The sequence below is a fragment of the Taurulus bubalis genome (assembly GCF_910589615.1).
Source record: "Taurulus bubalis genome assembly, chromosome: 1".
NCBI lineage: Eukaryota > Metazoa > Chordata > Actinopteri > Perciformes > Cottidae > Taurulus > Taurulus bubalis.
The window spans coordinates 8,569,292-8,593,122 of NC_136589.1; the positions used below are offsets into that span (position 1 = coordinate 8,569,292).

At 42.6% G+C, this 23,831-nt stretch overlaps 1 protein-coding gene across 5 annotated transcripts in view; it reads right to left on the minus strand.

Annotated features, from left to right (window-relative positions):
* The window catches only part of qkia (QKI, KH domain containing, RNA binding a), a 69,629-nt gene that overhangs the window by 8,938 nt on the left and 36,860 nt on the right, over window positions 1–23,831 (minus strand). For all 5 annotated transcript variants that reach the window (XM_079220538.1, XM_079220540.1, XM_079220539.1 and 2 more), the window contains exons 4-5: window positions 19,077–19,220; window positions 483–570 (exon numbers count right to left, since the gene is read on the minus strand). In XM_079220538.1, coding sequence (XP_079076664.1) covers window positions 483–570; window positions 19,077–19,220 — 232 coding nt within the window. The remainder of the gene's footprint in view (window positions 1–482; window positions 571–19,076; window positions 19,221–23,831) is intronic.

Below are 23,831 nucleotides of genomic sequence, written 5' to 3' on the forward strand. Positions count from 1 at the left end.
GAAAAGAATGAATGATACAGGGATCGATTACAGAGCAAACAATGTAGACATGTGAGCGATTGACTAACATGCAGATAAGAGCAGGTGGAATACAGCAATGTGCTAAAAGAGTTCGCCAAGAGCAAGTGATACAGAGTGATGGCATCTAGATTGCAGGATGGGGGGAGGAAAGGAATACGGAGTAGAACAGAATGGAAGATCTCCTACTCATGGCTGGGTAGGTGGGAGGTAAACATGGATTGTTTGGAGAGCTTGAGAGAAAGACGTCTGCTAGTTGTCACAGATAATATGATGTGTGTACACAGGAAGTCTGACTACACATACATTTAAATAAAAGGTAAACAGTATTAGATCATGAGAAATACAGAAAATATAATATATAATGAAGTATGGTCAATGAAGTTAAAAGATCAGTTGTTTATGGTGCAAAACAGATGAATTGTGTAAATTGTCTATACGTGCCTCTATGGAAGCTCACTTACGTGTTTTGATGTTGTTGTCTCTGTACGTCCCATTGAGAATCGCCAGCTCCATCAGCTGCATCTTCTTCAAATTGTCTTCTCCCTCGGCCTGTGGAAAACAGGAACTTTAATGTCCATTCACAATAACACACCACACACTAATTCCAATTAATTCCACACGCTGAGGCCCCTTTATAGGCCAATTGAAACAATCCACATGGCGACCATTTCCCCAAATTACATGCCCGGGTGTTATTAAAAAGCTACAGTGGGGAAGCTAAATCATTCCAACAATACATGTCGTCTGTTCTCTACAAGCACCGGTTGGATTGGGTTTAGGGAAACAGAGATGGAGATAAGCTAAAATGCTGTTGTCATGGCAGAGTGCCTTGTTACTAAAATGCTGACAGGCACATTAAGTGTGGGAATGCATATTCATAATCCATATCAGAATGATAATTACTGTAATTTTCTTTGCTCCCTTGTGCGCAATCAAATGAGCAATAACCGCCCTGGCTAATGTCAGTTCTGTCAATTAATGTTTGGATAAATAAATACAAAAGCCGCAGCCACTGTCATTATTGCCAAATTAGGGGACTGAAATTATTCACGGAAAGCAATTAAGACAGCACCCCCTCCTCCTGCTGCTCGCACCCATTCATTCCTCCCCTTTCCTCTCTGCACCTCCACCACTAAACTCCATTTCCCCCGAAGCTACCGAACACTCAATAACCACGAAAACACAAAAGCCCCTGTGATTTTCCAGGTTGTACATCATAATTTCAGCAGGGCCTCATGTTAAATTACTCTCCAAACGGAAGGGTGAGACGACAGGCATGTGAAGCCTTGCTGGCCTCAGTTTCACCTGAAGTGAACTATTGATTTCATGCCTGTTAATGGTCGAAAGTCAAATTTGGATGCTTCATCATTTCAACTTACAAGTACAAAGAATACTGTACAAATAATGGTGGCTCATGCATATATACTCTGCATCTGCACGTAAACGCATCATGCGCACACAGAGGAAGGCCGACCAGCCCGTTAGTGATGGCAGTAATAAAAGCAGGAGGGCAGTTACTGAACATCCTCGATTTCTCTATTCTATCTCTGCACAGAGTGTGTCTCCTGGACCAAGTTTAACAACAGTATGCTGCTCTATTCAGACGATAAGGAAAGAAAGACGTAGAAGGGTAAAGAAAAGAAAAAAAAGAATGAGGGCTCAGAGTTAAGCCCTCCCTTGAGACTCCTCTTCAACACGGCCACTGAGAGAGGAAGAGAAAGAGCGAGGTTAGGCAAGAGAAAAAGTGACAGAGCCTGGTCTCCCTTGACTAAATATAAAGCAGTGGCTTCAGAGCAGTCACAGCTCACACATTCAGCTGTGTGTGTGTGGGCAATGTTTAGTGTACCACAGAGCTGCCAATTAATGAAGCAAGGACATTCTCTCTACTGCTTTCTCTCCCTCGCTAGTTCTCTTTTCTTTTAATGGTGAAGAATCAAAGCACAAAATGACAACAAAAAATTCAAAACTACAATACGTTCCCTGCAAAGACAGACAAACGCTTATTCAAACATTGGTGATGAAACTTCCATGATTCAAATATTTTTTGTATTTAATGTTTTGATGATGTGTAGCTGAGAAGATGTTTACAATTATTTAGCAACCTAATAAAAAAAAGGTATACTCTACAAATATGTTAAAATCTAATTGTCAATTCATTATGTTGAAAATAACATGGTCTTGTATAACTGTGAACATTGTACATTTATACTCAGCATCATTAACAACCTTAGGAGGTGAAGAGAGGGCCACTTGACATGCAGTGTCAACAGTGATAACCAGACCAGGCTAATTGAACATGGCCCAGGTCAATAGCTAGCCTAGCTAATATTGGCAAGTAAACTCGACTCAACGGAAAGCCAAAATCACAACTAATTAGATGCTGCAATGTCTATGTAAACAGGCAGTTATTTCAGGGTTTATCACACCTGAAAGAGAGCAAAGTAAACACTATAGAATAAAAGAAAATTCCAATCTCTGTTAACAGATGTTGACCTCTACACCTTTGTACAGTAAAAAGAAAAGTCTGTACTTTGCTTTCATGAATCAAAACAGCGGTTTTATCCTTCTGTGTGTGTGTGTGTGTGTGTGTGTGTGTGTGTGTGTGTGTGTGTGTGTGTGTATGTCTCAAAAGAAACTCTGTGGCTCTTTGGAAGTGGGCCAAGCTGACAAAACCGAGAACTGAGGAAGGAAAGAGAAAAATACTAGATAAAATAAGGACATAACTTCACCAGATGCAAATCATTGAGGGCGCTCCATGATGTGCTTTCAAAGCGCAACACGCTTGTGGCAACAATAAATCAAACATTTGTCTTTGCTCTTTTATTGTCACTGTATGAGAGCTGTATAAACACCATATACTCTGCTGAAACCATTGCTAACTAGCTTTCCATAACACAAAGGCTTGCTGTCTACCAACAATAATTCAAATGGCTACTTAGACGTTCCTCTCAAATCTAGCACGGGAAGACCTCACAAGCACAGTGCATCCCTGCAGTATGATTGCAAACTGGAGAACCACAGATCAATGGTGTTTTGCTGTGGCCACACTGAAATACTTTGTAACGAGAGTAATCTTTTAAAATTCAGACAAAATAATGAGCACATTCAGGGGGTGTTAGAGGTGCGTTGGTCTTTCACAACACTGTATGGATGAGAGGGAGTACAGGGGTAGCTCGGCAGCATGCTGCAGCTCAAGACAATGTCGAGTGTTAGGGCCGCTGGTTTGTGTTGTATGATGATGAATCTGCAGGGCCGTGAGAGTTAAATGAGCACGGAGCAAGCCTATCCAAGTCTGCATAGGTGGCCAACTGTCGGTTGAGAGGAGAGTGATGCAAAATAGAGGGCAGCGAGAAGGGAAGAGCACAGATGCGGCTGCTAGGATGAGGTGTGTGCTGCTTCTCTGATGGACTTTGGGAAGTGCTGGCAATGTTAGCAGCCTGGTTTGAGCTACACAACTAGTAAGATAGCAGACTCAACACTGCTGCAGACAGGAGACGCGAGATCAGGATAAACCGAAAGATAATGCAGGTGATACAGCTGCAGTGGGCTTGCACCGACTTAAGTCATGTTGCCCTGGGTGGACTGGGCCAGCTTCCGACTGCAGGAGCGCAGCTTAGATGAATGTTTGATGAACAGCGCAGAGAGAGCGGTTAACACTTCAAGGTGTTGCCACAATTAACAGATTCCTCAGTCAGAATGCACCACCCATAATAAAACGTTCACTCAGACGAGGGCCGTGTGTGTAAGCATGCTGCATGTGTGCGTCTGTAATGATCTGGCTGCTGGAATTCCCGAGAGAGGAATAGCTGCCAAATTATAAAATGACAGGGATGAGAAAAGGAAGTTTTCCTTCATCATCCCCAACACGCACACATGCATGTGCGTAACCAGCACACATACCGACACGCTCCTGTCCATCAGCGGAAAAGCCACTCAATAAAGCTGCTCTATCCACAAGAATCAGATTCAATCAATGAGTCCTATTTGTGAAATCAGCAGAGCGGTAAAAGCTATCAGGGAGGAGAGCAAGTCAGAGGGATGAGGGAAGGAGAGAAGAGGAGCAGGAGGGAGGAAAAGGGAGACGCTCGTGCGATGAGCTAAAGTAGGTGAGCTGTGTCCCACTGCCACTAACCGACAACTCTGCGATGAGGTCACTAGATGCATGCTAAATCACTGTCATGCTGCACTCTCTCCTGCCGCTCTCCTGATCAAAGCTTGCAGTTATGAGTTGATGACAAACAAATTGTAGCTAAAGCCAATTGTTACAGACAATAGAGTTAATGTTCAATGCTACATGTGCATGACAATAAGCAAAAGATGAGCGGCGGTCTGAGAGTTTATAAGGCTGCACCCTCACTCTCCACAGCTTCCCAGACTCCAGGCCCTTTCCTATCCATCTCACCCACAGATAAACACAACAGGCGCCTGGATTAGGTTGGATGAATTTGCTCATGTCTATGGCTGCAACTGAGGGGGAGTTTTTGCTCATATCGGGCAAGAGTCACTGTCTATGCAGCTCAGCTAACAGCTCTGCTTGGCAAGATGAAATGATAAGCGGAGAGACTGATAGAATGAGAGGTGGAACAAAATAGCACCAGAAGGAGAAAAGGTGCAAGAGAAAGTGTGAATACATTGAGTTGGCGAAGGGGTGGAAAAGATATGCAAGAAGAAGAAAAAAGGGATAGTGGGTGAATATGAGACAAGAAAAGACAGACAGCGTAGTGAAAACCAATTTGTCTGCTCCCGAGAGGGCTGACACTGGCTAAGGCCTGCTTTCCTTCCCTGGCCTCACTGCCAGTCATCACAAACAGGCGTATGCGCACATGTGTGTACACACACACACACGCACACAGCCGCACACAGCCGCACACATATCTTGGGCCTTAGCAGGGGCCAGGGTCAGGCTCCTTCCCAACTACTCCAATTACCTCAGCAGTAAACACAGCCTGCCCTGGCTGCCTCCTGGGATACAGAGAGGCAGAATGTGTAGAACTGAGAAAGAAATCCTGCAGAGTGGAGGAGGTGGTATTAAGAGCCTTGGGGAGGGAGGAGTAGATGACTTCATGTAGAGGGGTGGAACTGGTAGTGGCAGCAGCTGGTTTTTCTCCCGTAACCCTCCCTCTCTCGCTTCCTTTTTGGTTCCATCCCAAACTCTAACATCTGGAGGAAAATGATTACTCTCGCCCTGCTGCCAAAACGACTTATCAACAATTCCACACTCCAGAAGTGTAAGGTTAGAAAAAAGGAAGGAATGAGTACTTGTAGCAAGCTTCAAAACTTCTCCACATTAAATAAATAAGTGACAAGAAAGTTGAATCAATTCAAGTCAGCTAAAGCAAACATGGAAGTTGGATTGGGTAAGAAATGAAAACACATGTGCAACAAACCTGATTCCCATGTTTTCAACAACAAGACCATCAATCAAAAAACTACTCCACCAAAAAACATGTAAATACATATATGCCAAAGACATCTTTTTCTTTCTTATGGAAAACCATGCATCAATCAAATACAACAGGAAAGTAAACACTACATACTTACAATACATAAAAACAAACCCGTTTGACTATATCAATCAACCACAGGAGACTAAACAAACAGATATAACCTTTTTCCTTTTCCCTTTCATAAAAAGCACTTTTAAAGAATGTACTGGAGTAAGTGCTGCATGTCCTTTCTCAAACTCACTGCTGCACTTTCAAAGGCAATTTTCTTTCCTCTGCCTTGCTCTTCGGCTTTTGTGAACATATCTGCCAAGGGAATCAGGCCTCAACTGTATTTTCCTTTTCCCCAAAGACTAACAACGCAATCTCCTGCAACTCTCCTCTCCGACTGTCTTATACCTTCACAGCACCCCAGCAAAGCCGCTTTATTTCTCCTTTGCTCCCTTCCTCACTCTCAGACAGCTCTGTTAGCGATGTGCGCTATTAGTCATGCTAAACCACCAACACACTAGCTCATTAACATAGAAGTGAACCTGACTCCAGTCAGATTATTACAAACTCGTCATGGCTGCTCCGCCCCATTACTGTCAATCATACAGCTTACTGAGGTACAGTTGAAAGTGGCATATTACAAAGTCAGGAACCAACTCTTCTGTTCATACTTCATTTTCTGCATCATAACAAAGCTCATAAGTGCCAAGGCCTCAGAGTAAAAGTGCTCTGTCTGCTGTCGCATTGGCTGGTGCTCAGGGTGTTTCTATATGTTGCAGAGAAGTATAATTTAATTGGTAAAGCCTAGTTTACTTCCACAGCTTCTCTGGAGTTATCCATTACATGCAAAGTAAGTATGGTTGGCGGACGCAGCCTAGGCCCTGGCTCTATGGGGCTTATAATAGCATGTTATTATGATGAAAGGGGTGAAGTGGGCAGCCTTGGTTCTCTGTACTAGTCCCATCAATATCAACTGACACACACATACATAGACTCAGTGCCACCGACAGGAGAAAGGAGAGGAAAAAGAGAAGGACTGAAAATCTGTTTTTCCTACCAGCTCAGTGCACTCTTGAACTGAAATGGGGGGGAGAAGAAGAGAGAGAAAAAAAAGACAGTTTTTCCTCTCCCATCAAAAGCATTTCTAGTGGTACAAGGGGAAAAGCTGTGCAGAAATTCTGAGTGATCTTGTTTATCCTCAGAAACTGGGCTGTTATTCCATGTAACATAACAGCATTAAGAGCGGATTAATCTTCATATAAATAATCTAGAAAAATACATACAGATTTAACAACAAGATTTAGATGTATCATTAAAGCTTGTTGGTCTGCACCGGATTTGAAAAACAGATGCGGTGTTACAGGCGAAGAGCAGGAGGGATCATTCAGTACCTCCATGTTGTACAGCCCAATAAACAGCTGCCTGTTTCTCCCGTCCCCTTTCTCATCATGTGTTCTCTGCCTACCAATAATATTCCCTCTCCTTCCTCGGTCATCCCAGCATTTACTCCCAATTTGTAATCTCAGTGTCTACTTTATTCATCCACCCCTATTCTTTTTCTCCTTCCGCTCCCCTCCTCTCCGTTTATACCTCATTCCACCAGGCTGCCAGACGGTGTATTGTTCTGTCGCTGCGATCCTTTAATGCCATCCAATCGAGCAGGGAATATCTTGAAGGGATTTGGCCAGGGATGATTTCAGAGCTTTAAATACTGCTAGGGGATTTGCATCATTCAAAGATCCTGACTCCTAAAACAAGGATCTGCGCACCTCCTGCTAGACGTGGATTCAAACCTGAAACTCTTTGAATGCATCTATGGACATATGCAGTGAGCCCATGAATACTTTTTTTTTTTTTTATATTTTAGACACTTTTCTTTGGTGTCCTCTAGCTATCTGGCTCCATGCAATCTGACAAATATCATTAATACTTCCTTCAATTATTCACATGCAAGGCTGAAAGACAACTTTCACTAGGTTTCTTTTGATGAATTGGATCACTGACTAAGCTTGAAGGCCAACAATGATAGTGTTATAGATGCATGCCTTAGCTGCCAAGAAAAGAAAAAAAAACATTGGGATTTAAACAGAGCTTTTTGAACAGAAAAGAAGTGAGGGTTGGTTTTAGTCTTGTTGTGCCCCAGTGACGTTCCACCATGGGAAAACCAGTCAGCGCCATAGACAGAAAGTGAAGTATTGTACACATCACTGCTAACAAACAATAACAGTGTGAAAGAGAAGAGGGACTGTGATAAACAAACCAAATGAACCCAAGACAGACCAAAAACAACTTGCGACATCATGGAGGCAAAGAAAGTCATCCGTCCAGAGTTAGCTGGTGGGACTGCGAGCATGAGAGTTTGAAATGACTTCAGCAACGGCTGGCAAAGCAAAGCATCACAGACAGACTGTAGGGGCTGAATTTGACGTGCGGCCTTTGGGCTCTCTAAACGCTGAGCTCTACACAATCCTATTTTCCTGCCTAAACACTGGGACACAGTCGCATGAGAGACGGAGATGAAAGCAGTGTGTGTGTGTGTGTGTGTTCCCACTTTGCAGATGAAGCTTGGCCCTAGTAGCACCCCTAGGGAAGTTCAGAAACTACAGTGTGTGGACAATGTATAAAGCAGAGTGTGAGAGACAAAGGCGCAGAGCGGCAGAAAGACAATGTGCACACGTTTCAATCAGCATAGGACCTTTGGAGATGCAGGTTCTTAACGACAGCTCCCCTACAAATTGACCCACAAGCATACGCACACATGAAAACTTCCACACAGATACGCACACATCTGCATTGCCTTGCCACTCTGTAAAAGGATTAAGGAGACGTTCAAAGAGAGGCAAAGAGATTGGCCAGGGGCCTGTAGGGTCCCACTCCATGCCACTGGGGGGGGGGGGGGGGGGGTGACCAGAGCAGATTAAAACTGCCTGGACTCCTCAGCATGCCTTGTTATCCGCCTCCTTTCCCTACACACTGTATTAAGACACTGAAAACCCCCCTGGAGCACCCACAACCAGGTGGATTAGGAAGCAGGCTATTTTACAACGATGTCAGGGACCTGGGTGGTTAGAGACCAAAGTGCACGTGTATGTGCGTGAACTGAAATAAAAAATGGACGGCACAAGTGGGCATAGCAATTTTGTAAGTGGTGCAGAGGGCCTGTGTACATAGCATGCACCTTCACTGGGGATCTTGGTTGACTTCAAAATCTAAATGAACGAAACAAGAGAAGAAACAGGACAGACTCCCAGAAGAGGGAAGAAATGAAAGAGATGGATTAGAAACAGGATGATGTTTCAAGGAGGAATAAGGGAACGAAGAACCCAAGACACCATGTAAAAGAGAAAGTGCTAATTGCAGTGTGATGAAGCTGAGGTTTGGTTCAGGACAATAATGGACGACACATTTTCAAAACTGAGGACACAGAGCTACAACCAACAATAAGTGACATGCACCATTCTTCATTATTCTAGAATGAGATTTAGGCTTGTTCCACTAGCCAGACTTAACCATGTGTTTGTTTTAGTGATTAATAGTTGAATGATCCATCACGGTTAAGAATTTGATAGATTCAAAAATGTATCCCTCTATGATACATTGGTTCCATATGTGCAGATCATTTCAGCGGCTAAACATGTTCTAAACTGTTAAATATTGTTGGCACAGCATGTGCGCCTCAAGCAGATACTGCAACATAAAAGTTGCAGCTTACAGTGACAGATTACTTTATTTAGAGCAATGTTTATGCATGTTACCGTACTTCTCCATTTCTTGCCTGATTTTTCACACCAGTGAGTTGGTGAATGACGGATATAAAACAAGTGAGGAAAGGTGATGAAAGGTGCCATTCAGCACAAATGTTATTGCAATCTGAATCTTTTCCCCGCTTTAGACTTTTTACCATTTCTTGTGGCTGGCTCCGTGAGCAGACTCCTGATGAGGGGAACAGCGAGCCGAGTGGAATTCAAAGTCACACTGCCTCTTTCCTTGTTCTTGTTTTCATTGCTGCATTGTTCTGTCACCATGTGCAAGCACACATTTCTGAGACACAAACCCCACAACTAATGAGCATACTATAGGTCTGCCCCTGGGGATATATGCATATACAAGAAATTCAATCTAAATTAAACACACTTACTCACATGATGAGTAAGTCATTTAAATAAACAGTTTTTTTTGTGGGGACGCTTTAAATTGTATTTATTTAAATGGCATGCGGCTACATATAGGAGGCAGAGGGGCCGGCCAAGTCTCTGAGATCGGCTGCAGAAGTCTGCACTTTCAGTTGGGGGCCAGGAAACTAAACTGGAGGAGGAAAAGACGAGGGAAGGTGGCCAGGCATAGGCAGGTTGATCCCTGCAGGGGTACCGTTTCTTTAGGGTTAGAACCACCTGCCTGCCCCCCAGGAGAGCCATGGAGCTGGAGAGGAGGAGAGATGGGCAGATGGAGATGTGGCGGGGAGGGACGGCAGGGGAGGAACCCTTGGGCCAAGACCACGTCTCCTGTTGGGTTTGAGCTGAACGGAGGGACTTGGCACACATGGAAAGAAGCTCAATGGCTACTCCATGTAGTACAGCAATTAAATGCTTAGACTGGAGGAATGTGTGCGCCTTGGGAGTCATTAAAATTAGGTGCAAACTTGGAACAACAAGAGGCTTTTGTGGCACATCCTCTCCACACAATATATGGAAAACGTATTGTTATAGTTTTATAATCCATCAGTGACTGATACTTTTTGTGTGACTGGCTCCAGCCTGCTCTGTGGTTTGTAACTTGTGCTGTTAACAGGATGTGGTGGCCTTCAGGCCACTGCAGATACAGTAATGGAAGAGAGTGGTGAATGGTGTGTCCCCCTCAATCACCCAGAGAGAAAATAAGAGCAGCAGACAGCAGGAGAAAGGGTGATTACACATAAAAAAACAAATACAATGAGAAAGGACACACACAAGAAAGCAGGAGAAATACAGAGAAGAAAAAGCCAGACACTGAAATCATTGTACACCTTTACTTGGCCGGATACCGTAGGTGAAAGAAAGGTGGTAGATAAACAAAATAAGTTAAATAGATAATACATGTCAGCCCTAGTCTTTAATGTGATTGACAGAAGGGGATGGGGGGTTCCCTTCCTGCACCTTTGTGAGCTGGTAAATACAAAATATTCACTTTAGGCCGATGTATTCTACTGCAATTTTTTTTTTAAGTTGACTAATTTAATCCATGTTCATGTTCAGAGCATTCTGTACTGGGAAGCCAGTCAGGGTGATGCTTGAGCCTGCTTTCAGATGTTTTGAATAATGCCATCATTCTGGCCCGAGGAATTAAGCAATTTATTGTTGTATTGATGTCTGCAGTGTAGTTTAAGAGTGGTTGATGGACTTGAGCTCTCTTGTTATTTATGTTACCAATAAGTTCATTCGAAAAAAAGGCTGTGAGCAGGGCATGGCCAAATATAGACATACATGCTCGAGTGTATATGGTTTCACTCAACAGGGTCAATCATTGACACTTTTCACACACTAACCAATCAAATAACATGCAGCAGAAATCATTATTAACATAAGTGTCGGAAAAGTCGCATCTGTTTCCTGTGGTAAAACGGTTTGAGTGGTCAATTCCAATTATCCACTTATCACCTCTCGATCATTAATTAGAGGCTATTTATACACCACAGTTTTAGTGTTTGCTCTCCTGGTTACACGGTTTCACTAGGTGTCTGTGAAGTACCTGCCTCAAATGTGTTAGCGGGGCATATAAGGACCAAAAGGCTGGATAAATGAGTACAAAGACTGTGAGGATTTGAAGATGGACAATGATGACTGCTTGGGAGTAAATGGAAGCTAAAATACTACACAGACACACACTATAGAGAAAGTAAGAAAACAGAAGAACAGCATTGTATGAGGAGCACAGTGATGCAGGCTTGCAGTCTTAAGTAGAGGTCACTAAGTCAAGCAAGCCAATTAAAAAGATGATTAACATTCACGCGGAAGATCCCGTGTCTACGTGCCGGTGGGATGAGCTCACCATTCTCTCACACAAAATGTGTGTGTGTTTGTGTGTATGTGTGTATGTATGTATGTACATTCAAGGTCCCAAAGCCTATTTGAAATGGCTGGCGTGTGACATAATAGCTATGTTTGTCATAAGAGCAGATAGCCTGTATCACATTGTGTTGAACGTGTCTCCGTCATAGCCTTAGCTCTGCAGCTGTACTGCAGGCCTTGCAGCTCGGTTACAGGCAATCAACAATATGGTATGGTGGTGAGATTTAGCGGGATGATAGAAACACACGAGCTAGTTTCATGATACCTAATAATCTCAGAAACATCTGTTTTTGACTATTGCCTTTAGAAGCACTAACATAATGTGCATCAAGCACAGTCAATGCACCAACTGATGAGGTTCAATGAAAATTGTGCGCTTCCGTTCTTATGGATATGAATGTATATTATGCATGACTAAGGACGTGGGGTGGGGGTATAAATAGGAGTAAATAAAAGGAGAATGGTAGTGATAGGTAGGCCTACCAGAGAATAAACATCATTAATTGGGGAGGCACACAAGGATGATGCAGCCAGATGGTGTTTTGTACTCATTTGTCATACACTGCTGACAGAGAGAGAGTGGAGGACAGAGTGAGAGCTAAAAAGCAAAGGAAACAAAAAAGAGGTGTTTATTGATTGCAAAGTCGGCACACTGCTGCCTAGAACAGACTTCCACTGTTTAAATCCAGCTCTGCTTGTTCTGCATCATCTTCGCTCTGTGCATGTGCCTTTCCTGTCTGAGTGATTCTGATAGTTGTACCATTGTAGCACTCTGCCAAGCCGGATGCATACTGGCGAGTACAGACGCAACACCCTGCAGATCGCCAAACTTGGCGACCATTAAGGTCCATCTGTCTTGCTTTTACAAAAACACCATCTAGTGTATGTTCGTCCATGAAGGTGGACCATAGCAGAGTGAAAGAGGAGAGAAAAAAGAAAGAAATGAGGAGACACAGAAGGCCCAGGGGAGCAATGGACAGGAGTAGGAACAAAGGTGCCGGCGTACAGGTTTTCCTAAAAGAGAAACTTTATGTTGGCCTAAAAGTAATACAATGCGCCTGGTTAGCCAAACACGGAAAAGGACGGAGGGCTCTCACTTTGTTATCCACTTCCAAGGCATTTACAAAAATGAAAAGAAAAGTAGAGTGATGAAACCGTCTCATAATTATCATAATGTGCACTAGAACTACATAAGTGAAAATAAATACCCAAAAATAGAACTTAAAAAGGGGGCAATAGAAGGACTTAGGCGAACATGGAGAGATGGAGCACAACAGGGAGCAGTGGGCATGAGCAAGATTGCAGGACTGGGCTCCCAACGTGTTGCAAACGGAGTGGTGCTCAAGGCCGCTGGGCTGCTACCGTGCTCACTTTGTTCTTAGCAATGACAGTTTCATTCAGCAAGCCTTGGCTCTCCAGGGCCAAAGTGCCCCTGCACCAACTAGTTCTTTCTTTCACGGTGTGCTGTTCTCCTTTCATACCTAACCTTCCCTGCTTCTCATGTGCTGTGTGTGTGTCTGTGTCTGTGTGTGCACCTCGATTTATGTCTGGTATATACACCTTGCGGCAAGTGCCTGCTGTCACTGCACTGAATCAAATGTAGAGAGCATTGTCTGAAGCTTCCTTTATCAGGCAATCTCCCATAACTTAAACAGCATGACGTGATTTCAGTTCTCGCTATAACGTGAGGAACATCTAGATCAACAGCCCCATCAGATTAATTTATAATATTCACTAAATACTAGGATCGCCAGAAAAGACTTCAGAGTAAAAATCATATTCGTAGCTGACTTATCACCACTAGGGTTGGGTACCGAGAACCGGTGGGTACCGGTGCTTCCTTCCGGTGCCTGAGCCGATATAAATACTTTTTTTTAACACTACTCTGTAAAGTTGCACAGTATATAGATACTAAAAGGGTAGCGCGGTGCCCGCACGCTAAAAACGATAATTAAAATAGCGCGGATCAGAGCACACTCGCTGCTCTGCTCTCTGTCTGCTTGCAGAGCGGGGCTCGAGGGGGCGGGGCTTCCAGCGCTCACACACACACACAGCGCGCACACAGATTGCTGGAGACACGAGCACGAGCTTTTGAACGTCCGTCCTCGGCTTTCTGGAACAAATCTCTCCCAGTTGATATTAATGATGACGTGTAGTCCAGTAAAGCAGCAGTTTGTAGAATCCAACGGTTTCTTAGTTCCGTTGCACACGGCCCCATTCAGGCCACCTGATGATTGTGTCTGTTCTTTTTTTAAATAAATAGTTTTATAGTTTGAAGTTAAAAGGTTTGAAGATGTAGTTTGAAGTTTGAAGTGTTTTGTATGTACTTATTTATTTACATCTATAGTATACTTTAAACAGTTCATTATATTGTTCAAATTGAGGAAAAAAATTGCCTTGGCAATAAAAAGGTATCGGTTCATGCACCGTTATCGTTTTAAAAGTATCGGTTTAGCACCGGTATCGAAAAAAAAAAAAACGATACCCATCCATAATCACCACAGAGCATAATCAAAAAGCAATCTTTCAGAACTCATGGAGGTTCAGTACTGGATGGTTATTTCCAGGTCAATGTGTTTAACTTTACATTCATATTTCAGTATTTAGCCTGCTTGGGATTTTTCACACCTTGCAATGCAACAGAATTATATGCATCTTTTTCTAGATCAGCAACATTTTAACTCAAAAAAATGCAAAGGTCAAAGCCATGGCTCACTGACAATTCAATTACATACAAATCTAAGGACTTAATTTGTTACAAAAAGAAACTGTATCCATCTATACTTGGGTGAGCTTTAGAAGTACCTAAGAGCAAAATACAAAACACACTTATATTATATAATATCTAATAGGAAAAGGTGCCTTTGGGCCAAAGCACGCAGAGTTACCAAGGGACAAGGCCTCTGTCTGGTCTTAGATGGCCTTGTCCAATTGTCTGCCTGTCATTTTCCCATAAGCCCTTCATACAGTGCAGTGACTTGAGGGGACCAATAAGAATGTATCATATCCATAACAATGTCCAGTGTGTACACACATCAATCAAACACACACACACACACACAAAATACACACAAGGCACACAAAAACTGAACTGCACCCAAATGGAGCCAAATGTGTGCGAGGACCCAAACACAAGCTCAGTGTTGTCTATCCATCGTCACACCTGTCAATACCTTCCGGCAGTGAGAGAGGATTTTAATAGATTTAAATAAGCCGTCATACTGAGTGATCACATTGCTGCTCATCACCTACACAATGACACAAGAAGACCAATAATATCTTAACTGCTGTGTTAAAAGAAATGTACAGAGTGGGCAAAGGTAGCAGAGTTTGATTGAATTATGCATGTTAACCAGTATATGAAGCCAGCGTGTCAGGTTCCTAAAAAAATTGAAAGGCTACTAAAATTCCTTCTCCACCACTCCGTGTAACCTTCTGTGCAATTAAATGGTATATGATATCATTTTATGGCATCTCTCGGCTGAGATAATTATTACCAATTACAAAGTAAATGTACACTACTTCTCTCAAAAAAACAACTTGTGGTGAAACATGAATGAATGTTTTACTTTTGGCCATAATCCAATCAATCAATGTCAATACAGGAATTAAAAATACCTGCTTTGACATTTAATGGCCTAAGCTGCAACATGCTCACATGTTTAAACCTGTACAGGAGTACAGCAGCGGTTGTTCAAAAGATTCTGGCTGGATTTTCCCCAATTAAGGTGTTTACTGTCTGTGCCTCTGCTGTATTTCATGTTACAGGTTTGGCCTTGATTGATGACTAATTACTTTAAAACTGCTCGACAGCCCGAGGCCAGCTTGATACAAAGTTGTATAGTTATGCGATTCCCTTTGTGCAGGCCAAATCTTATTGCATAACAGAGGAATTTCTGTGTTCACCATCCAGAAGTTGTTTGACATTTGAGAGTACAACTCAGCAGAAGATCATTAATAACATATGGAGGTAATTTGGATGGATTGGATTTAAGCGGGTCTCTGTTTAAAAAAAAGTCAGCAGTGAGCTGTTTCTTATTTGTGATGGTGACATCATTGTATATGATCATGACATATACACAAGTCAGGTTTTCTGTTTCACTTACAATTGGCCAGGGGCTGCTGTTTATCAAAGGACAATATCTGACCACAGGTCAATCATTCTTGCTCCCTCACCTCTTCTAGGGACCGGAAGGGGAAGTAGTGCGGGCCAGTCAGGGTTTATGCATACAGCTCTGCAAGTATGTGAGCGAAGGTTACCTAAAGTGCAGTGGGGCTCTGCTGCCGGCTCCGTTTGAGGGCCTTAACCACGGACTCAAGGGATGAGCAGAGCATTTTAGTGAGTGTGTGTGTATGCAAGTGTACGTGCATGCATGTAGAAGTATTTTGTATCCGTGTGTGTGTGTGTGTGTGTGTGTGTGTGTGTGTGTGTGTGTACTAGGGCAGGATCAGTGGAGTAAATCCACACTTGAAAGAGTAGCTCAATCAGGCTCTCCTACCCATCTCTCTCTTCCTCATCTCGCCGATGCTCCCCTGCCCCAGTTCATGGTGAGTTGAAGAGTTCACAGGACTAGGGAGCACAAGAGCACCACAGAGGGCAAAGAGGAACGACTGTGAACCTTTACACTTCCCATCAGCACCTCTTCCAACTGTCAATCAATCTCTGATTAAGGAGCAACCATATAATTGACGAGGCGTTATACAATAGTCAATATTTTCTCAACCTACACACCGTCATGTCTTAACAGTGTGCATCCAAGTCACACTTGGTTGGTCCCATATCCGTTTGAAACATTGTTTAGGTGTAATAAATGCATCGTTATTGCAAAATGCAACTAGTTAGAGACTTCAAACACAACTTTCAAATGGTCAAGTTAAAAAAACATTACTACTGAACAGTATTGTATATACACACAACATAATTCCATCACCAAATGAAAAAATACTATGCGCCTGACTGTTGGACCACTGTGAATATAGGTTTTTCCATGCCAGAGATCCTGGCTCCTCATCCCAAGAGAGTGAATTATGAGATTTAAAAGAAAAACTAATGATTATAAAGCCTTTAACTTCAATTTACCACAAGCTTTGTAGAGTAAACCCATTGGTTATCGTTGTATTTCCCCTCTTTGTTTAAATGCTGCAGCTGAGTCCTCCTCAATGACAAGTGAAGCCTGTTCCTTGAAAGGGAATACAAAGCATAACCTCACGTTTTGTTTCCAATGCAATTTAATAAAGGCAATTTTAAACAGCCAAATGTGGAGAAGATTCCCTTCATTATAAGAGTGTGTTCCCAGCGTGTCCATAGTTTAATCCCATCTAGTTTAGCATGATAAAGGGCATTACTGCCAGCCAGCGCATGCACATGCACGCAACATGAAGAAAATAGTGCCTTAAGGGATTCATGGTTGGATAACGCACCAGCATTCAGGGACGGGATCACAGTTATTCTCTACTGACACCAAGTCACTTCTAGTGACATTTATTTCTCATACCCTAAACCCGTGCCAGGCCATTGAGGTAATGGAATAAGAGTGTGGCCTCTGATGCAAGCAGAATGAAAGGTCAGATCTACAAAACTATTTTTATGATCAATATTAAATTATGAGGTATTGGTGCAAGAACCAAAATATGTTCAAAAGCAATTATTTATTGAAAATGTACTAGGAGTAAAAGGTTTTAATGTTTGGAATACAAATAACCAGAGACACGTGCACTTGTTGCTCTTAATACCTCAATAATTGGAACATTTACAGGTGAATTTGGCTCAGAATACACATTGTCTATCTGATGGAAGGATCTTTTCATTACATTAAAATTAACTTTTAAGAATGCTTGAAGAATGCTTGAAGGAAAATGGCCTCTGGTGGATAGCAATGGGTCATTAATTATCTCTATAAAAGCTTTTGTTTGAATTAAGGGTAGAGTGAAACTTTTTATGAGAAAGATTTTATTAGTGTCTCAAAAAAGCTTGAAGCTGCTTTCTTGTGTGTGAGAAATAAAAGAGGAGAGCGCCTCCTTAACCCAATAAATGGGTCGGGTACCGAATCACCAGACCATATTTGAAGCACTTGTCAGGCTGCAAAATGAATAGAGATTTCAAGAACAGTGAGGACGCTATTTTTGTGGCACTCCATTCTGATGAGTGTTCGCCAAGAGCTGTCAATGACTTAAAAGGATGCCGAAAGGGGGTGTGTGTGTGTGTGTGTGTGTGTGTGTGTGTCTCATTCTGCTGCTTCTAGAGATGGCTTCCTCTTCAAGTTTGTGTGTGCATGCACATAGTTGAGTGTGTGAATTTCCTCTGTGTGTACATCTGAAACACTCCTGCTCTCTGAAACAAAACAAGTGCCCAAAGGTGCGACAGGCAGAATTAATAGACGAGCGATCCTTAAAAACAGACAGCATGAATTGAAGTCCTGTCCACATTGTCAGGCTAGGCTAAGGCCTCGCTAAGACAGACGGGGAGCAATGATCATACTAGACAGGATATCCCACCTCTTGTGTCAGATTTTACATCCATAACCAATGCAGTTCCGATGAGCTAACCGAAAAGTTACAGGTCATGGCTCTAGATGTAGCTAAAGTAAACCTGGTACAGTGTATTCTTTTCACACATTATCAGATTCAACTCTCAGATAGTTTGCATAGAGATGTGCTATCATTTCGCAACTTTGCTTTTCAGTCTTCCTGGCATCCTATGTGCATTTGTTTAAAATTAAAGGAGGTAATCTTCTTTGAGGTGCCACCCAGTGTTTCAAATCATAATTCTACTCTAAAAGTGATATGCTGATAAATTGTAATCCAGCTGCATCAAGTGCAAACATTGACCTTGATGCTTTTTTTTTTTTAAATGTAAATGAAGTACATGTGTAAACATTTTGTATTAACTGGATAAGGGGCATGAAGGAAAGCAGCTCAACAACATTGCGATTCAAGTGACACTGCATCTCTTGTTTAACCTTGCATGCTGGGCATTGGCTGGCCCCATTTCCGCAGACCACCAAGCACTCTGCATTGCCACCTGATGGCATATCTGGGCCTTCAGCTGCCCTGTCCACCTGGTCACCACAGTTAACAGGGGAAATACAAATTGCATGCCAAAAATCAGCAGCTATCACTAGTGGCACAGTGCAAGAGGAAGTCAAGGCAGGGGGGAAGGCGGAGATGAAATGTGGCAGTCACCGGATGCATGTACGGGTAGCTATGTTTTTCCACTCCACTGGGGGTGCGGCCAACCTGTTCTCCTGGTCTATATATGGAAGTAAACAGGATGCTGACAGTGGGATAGCGGTGTTGTTTGGACTCTGATCATGGAGCAGAGGAAGGCCTCTCTCAGCACCAATGAAAAAAACTACGTCCTTTGTGTCGACTTCCTTGGAAACTCCGGCGACTTTACTTTTTGAGAGCATTAAATAACTTACAAGGCCATAAGCAGCTACCATTGTGCATGCTTTGTGTATACAAGTGTGTGTGTGTGTGTGTGTGTGTGTGTGTGTGTGTGTGTGTGTGTGTGTGTGTGGGGGGGGGGGGGGGGGGGGGGGGGGGGGGGGGGGGGGGGGGGGGTGTATGTACTTACAGCAGGTACGAGGAGCTTCTTGACCTCCTCCATCGCTCTCCTCATCTTGATCTCAGCTCTGCCCTGTGTGTCTTCCACTGTGATCAGGACATGAAGGTCTTCGTTTAAGTGTTCCCAGTTTGGCTTCCCTCTGTTCTGCTCCTCCTGGACAGAGATGGAGAGGGAGAGAGAGAGAGATGGTGAGTGAATGTGACAGTGTGGGTGTGTTGGAGCACTAGTGCCGTAACACAGCATATCAGAGGAAGAGGAGGCGATAGACAAGCATACACAGAGGACGATGGAGCCCTGTGAAGCAGAATGACAGGAGTGGTCCTTTAGTCAGCTATTTAGCTTTAACTTTGAAAGAACGCTCTTCCTTAATAGATCCCTGGCTTCACAGAGACAAAGACGACAGCTAGCCCTGCAGCAATTAATATCAGTGAAAAGATGGATGGGCGTAGGGATCAGAGGGAGATGGATGGGCATTTTTTTAATCCACACCAATTTAATAATATGCATGCAATTATGATACAGTTCAAAGTGCTGTTGGATTGTGTGTGAAGGTGCATAAGCGTGTGCCTCTGTCTCCAACTCGTGTTTCCGTGGACAATACTGTTCAGGTAACAAAAGCTCCCTGGGGGAGTCGTTTTGCCACCTGAAAAGGCTGCACCTAAGCACTCAGAGGGTGCCAAATTGTAGTGTTAGCAGTCCCTGAAAGGCAAAATGGGCTGTATTAAAAAAATGACAAAGCTTGATAGCCTTCCAATCCGTTTCTAGATTTGAATTGGGAAGGCTGAGGTTGGGAAATAGTGCACGTTTTACGTCTTTTTTTGGTACATCCACATAAAGCCCAGTCAAAACCTGACTATTTTGTGGAAAGGTAAAATGGTATATGTAGAAAAATATGGAGTAGCATCACATTTGCATTTCTTTTCAAATGCGCTCCTCCATTTAGCATAGGTATGTTTCTCCCTCTTCAGGTTTCCCAACCGAAAGTAAATGCAGTGAGCAGACACTAAGAGCGCTCTAAAAAGCCTCTGAGGTTGTATCGCATGTCACTGAACAACCATGAAAGTCAGCGGTTTGAAAGCTGACTACTTCCCCCTGAGATGAAAAGTTGAGGTCTAGGTCACCTAAATAGATACAACCTTTGATTCTCGGATGTGTGACACCACATTCAAAAATCAAGACTGTATAATGTTACCATGATAATATTTGAGTGATTTGATAGAAAAAAATTATCTAAAAATGAATGCAACTAAAACAGTTAAAAATCAGAATTGTGATTGTTTTTTCAAAAGGAGGTCAGAGTCTTAAGCAGTCAACTGCATCCCAGTTTTCTACCCTCCTGCAGGTTTGTTCAGACTGTTGATGAACACTGTTGTTTACCCCCACCTATTCAAACCACCCCAACTTCAGATCACTGCTCATTTGTGAGTAGTGAGCCAGTGTGAGAGTGTCTAATTAACAATGCATTGTGGTGCTCTGCAGGGGGTCCACCTGACATGATTTCAATACACTCAACCAGCCCCACAGAGTAAGACAGGTGGGCGTGCACACACACACGCACACACACACACGATCTGAGTGCCACGCTCCTGCTTTCTACTCCACAGAGACCTGTTGCCATGGCACTGCTCTTTACAATACACACACGAAAGTTCAATATTCCACTCTCGTTTTCCCCTTTTCCACACAGGGTGGAGAGCCTAGTTTCAGCAGTCCAGCTATTATTTCACAATGGCTGTTTGCTTATGGCCTATTAGGGGACATGGGGACAACAAGGTGATTCATTTTCTAGAGGGGACTCCGATAGACAGGCCACAACTCTGAAAGCAGGGTACTTTATGAAAGCACATCGTAGATACATAAATGCACAACAAAATCACATGTCTGTGCGCGCATGTAAAGTATGCAGGCCAAAGCTCTGGCAGATTCTGATTTAGTTAGGATTGTGGGCAACGAGATCTGGGAACACACACACACACACACACACACACACACACACACACACACACACACAAGGTCACTCTGTGCCCTCTGACAGAAAGTGACAGCATGACAAACAGGAGGAAGGGTGGAGGGGGAGAACAGAGAGGGAAGGTGAGCAGAGCACTAAAGGGAATTCTGGGAAGGCCTTTGAAGAGAAAGTCCATGCTGGCCCACATCAAATGCCATGGCTATAACCACATACTGGAGGGTAATCAGTTTTGGTAAAATATGTAGCATGAATAAATAGCGCGTACACAGTATCTAGAGACAACATCTAAGAATAGGATCAGAGGGAAAGACTGCTTGTTATGTTGCCTGACGTCCATCATCTGTACACCACCTGTTTGCACACGCGCACACACACACACACAAAATATAGAAGGCTGTCTTTTTTTTCCTGACACTTTCCTGACTTTTATTGGTTGTACCAAAAAGAGTGGCAGTTAATTCTGGTTGTTTACATGTTACTTTATTGATCTTGTTGGTACCATCATTTCACTTGCCTTCTTTTACAGGGGACTTACAATACAGGGTCAGACACACCCTTGAAACTGGAAGAGATTAATTCCAGTGCTTAAATACACATTATAGGGAACACATTTGCAGACCCAAAGCTTTCAAAGCTTTTAATTATTGGTGTTGTGAATGAAGATCAGAGTCTAAATAGAATGTTGGACTGTGTGGCGCTACAATTTTGTCCTGGCAATATTGCACTTTAACACTTGCCAAGGAAACAGTTTGGACCGTTTCAGCTCTCCTGCTCTGAATAGTCCCTTCTCCTTTGATCCTAAAAGGACATTCCAGTTGGGGTCAATGTAACTGAGGCTAAATGCCAGCACACCAAACAGGTGCAGTAGGGAGCTGCAGGGGCATGAAAGGACACGAGGGTTGTAAAAGAAGGATAATGACAAAGGAATATTAAATAATATATTAAATTACATTATTTCTACTTGCATTTTCAAGTACGATAAACTGCCTTGAAATACTTAAAGATTCACTAAATTGAAATAAAGCACGACTTCTTGATGCTCGATGACTTTGGTCTACTTTATTGATTGCTTTGGGCCAGATCTCTTGTTATAAAATACATCACTAAGTGGAAAGTCTAAATCAAAAAGTACAAAGGAGACAGACATTTCCAGAGGGCAATCCTGGACCGCTCACCTAAATGTTAGACCCTTGCTCTGTGTGAAAAAGTTCTAGGGGGCACTAAACCTGGTGCGAATTGCCATCTATATGTCCTTAACCATCACCTTCTATCAAAGAAATGTCAAAACGCTAAACCCTGAGGCATCAAAAGTAACAACTGGGACTTTCCCTTTTCTTTTCACATGAATATAATAGCTTTCTATAAACTCTTTATAAAGACGAAATTAGCTTTCAGTTGCACTGGGTCAAGTAATCAGAGCCCAGGAGATCAGAAAGAAAACCACAAAGTCAGCTTAAACTTTAAACAAAACAAGTGGGCGTGCTGCAGTGCCAGCAGGTCAGTCAAGTTCAACACATTGATTGGCAATGTCACATTTTAGTCTATTTTCTGGCAGGGGTTGAAGATCCAAACCCGAGGCCTATTCTGTTCTGCCAGTGACCGTGCTGATACCACTTTTTTTTTTTTTATGTGCCAGGACAATCAGCAAAAAAACAAAACTAATCAAGAGTGTTAGAAGTGTATTTCATTTGATATAAAGCATTCCTCAAAGTGCAGGTCTAAAAGGACACTTAGTTTGGTTTAATGTAAAACGGTGGTCCTTGGCGCTAACTGTAATCTTACGCTGTAGTAGCTAAAATAGAACTAGGGAATTGTTTTTGCAAAAGGGAGGGAAATCCCTATTCTACGAGTACATTGGTCGATATAACATAACTGTAATTTAATTGCTGTTGTTCTTGATGTTGTTTTGTATTAAGCGTGACTGTAGGAGTGAAAACCACAGGGACTCAAGCTGCCACTTTATATAAAGGTTTGATTGAAATAAGGCCACAGGAGGAGTAATTTTCCCTTCCAACCGTTTAGACAATAATCATAAAAAAGGCCTTTCCCTTTGGGCACTAACTAAAGACTTTACATGATTTAAAAACAAACAAAGAATAAGGACCCAACACAAGAGACTGGAAGAGGATTTAGTGTAGTGGTGTCATAAACACCTTCAAAGAAGTACCATCCATGAAAATAGTGTGTGATCCAAAAGTCTCAATCTAGAGATGTACTTGCACTTATGGAGTCACTCACAGGCACCTTATTATTAGTCTAGTTTGAATAGAGTGTAGAGTGCAGTCTTGACAGGTTGTTATCCTGCGTTAGTCTCTCCTCTCCTATATTTGAGCGGAACGTCAAGTTCCACACACTCACACTCAGTGATTTCATCATTTTCACAGCGGGTTTATGATGATTAAAGAAATGTATATTTCTCTCCATATTCTAAACTAACTATGCACATATTATTAGTGAAATTTAGAATACCTTGTCATTTAAATACAGACTAAAGACAGTGTGTTGGCATCTAAAAAACAAAGTCTCTCTATGCATGACGAAAGTGGTGAGAAAAATGGTAACATTACATTTAGTTAATCTTTGTAACATTTAGTTAATCTAAAATGGTGACCGGCTCAACTTATACAAGCAACCACAGTAATACTAGGTAACATGTATTCTTCTAATACAAACAGAAAATAGTAAAAAGCATTATATTTGTTAAGTACCGCATTTTTCTCTTCACGTTCCTCCTTATTGTCTACTCAACGTGCTTTTCTCTCTCTCCATTGTTCTTTATTTTACTCTGCTTCTCT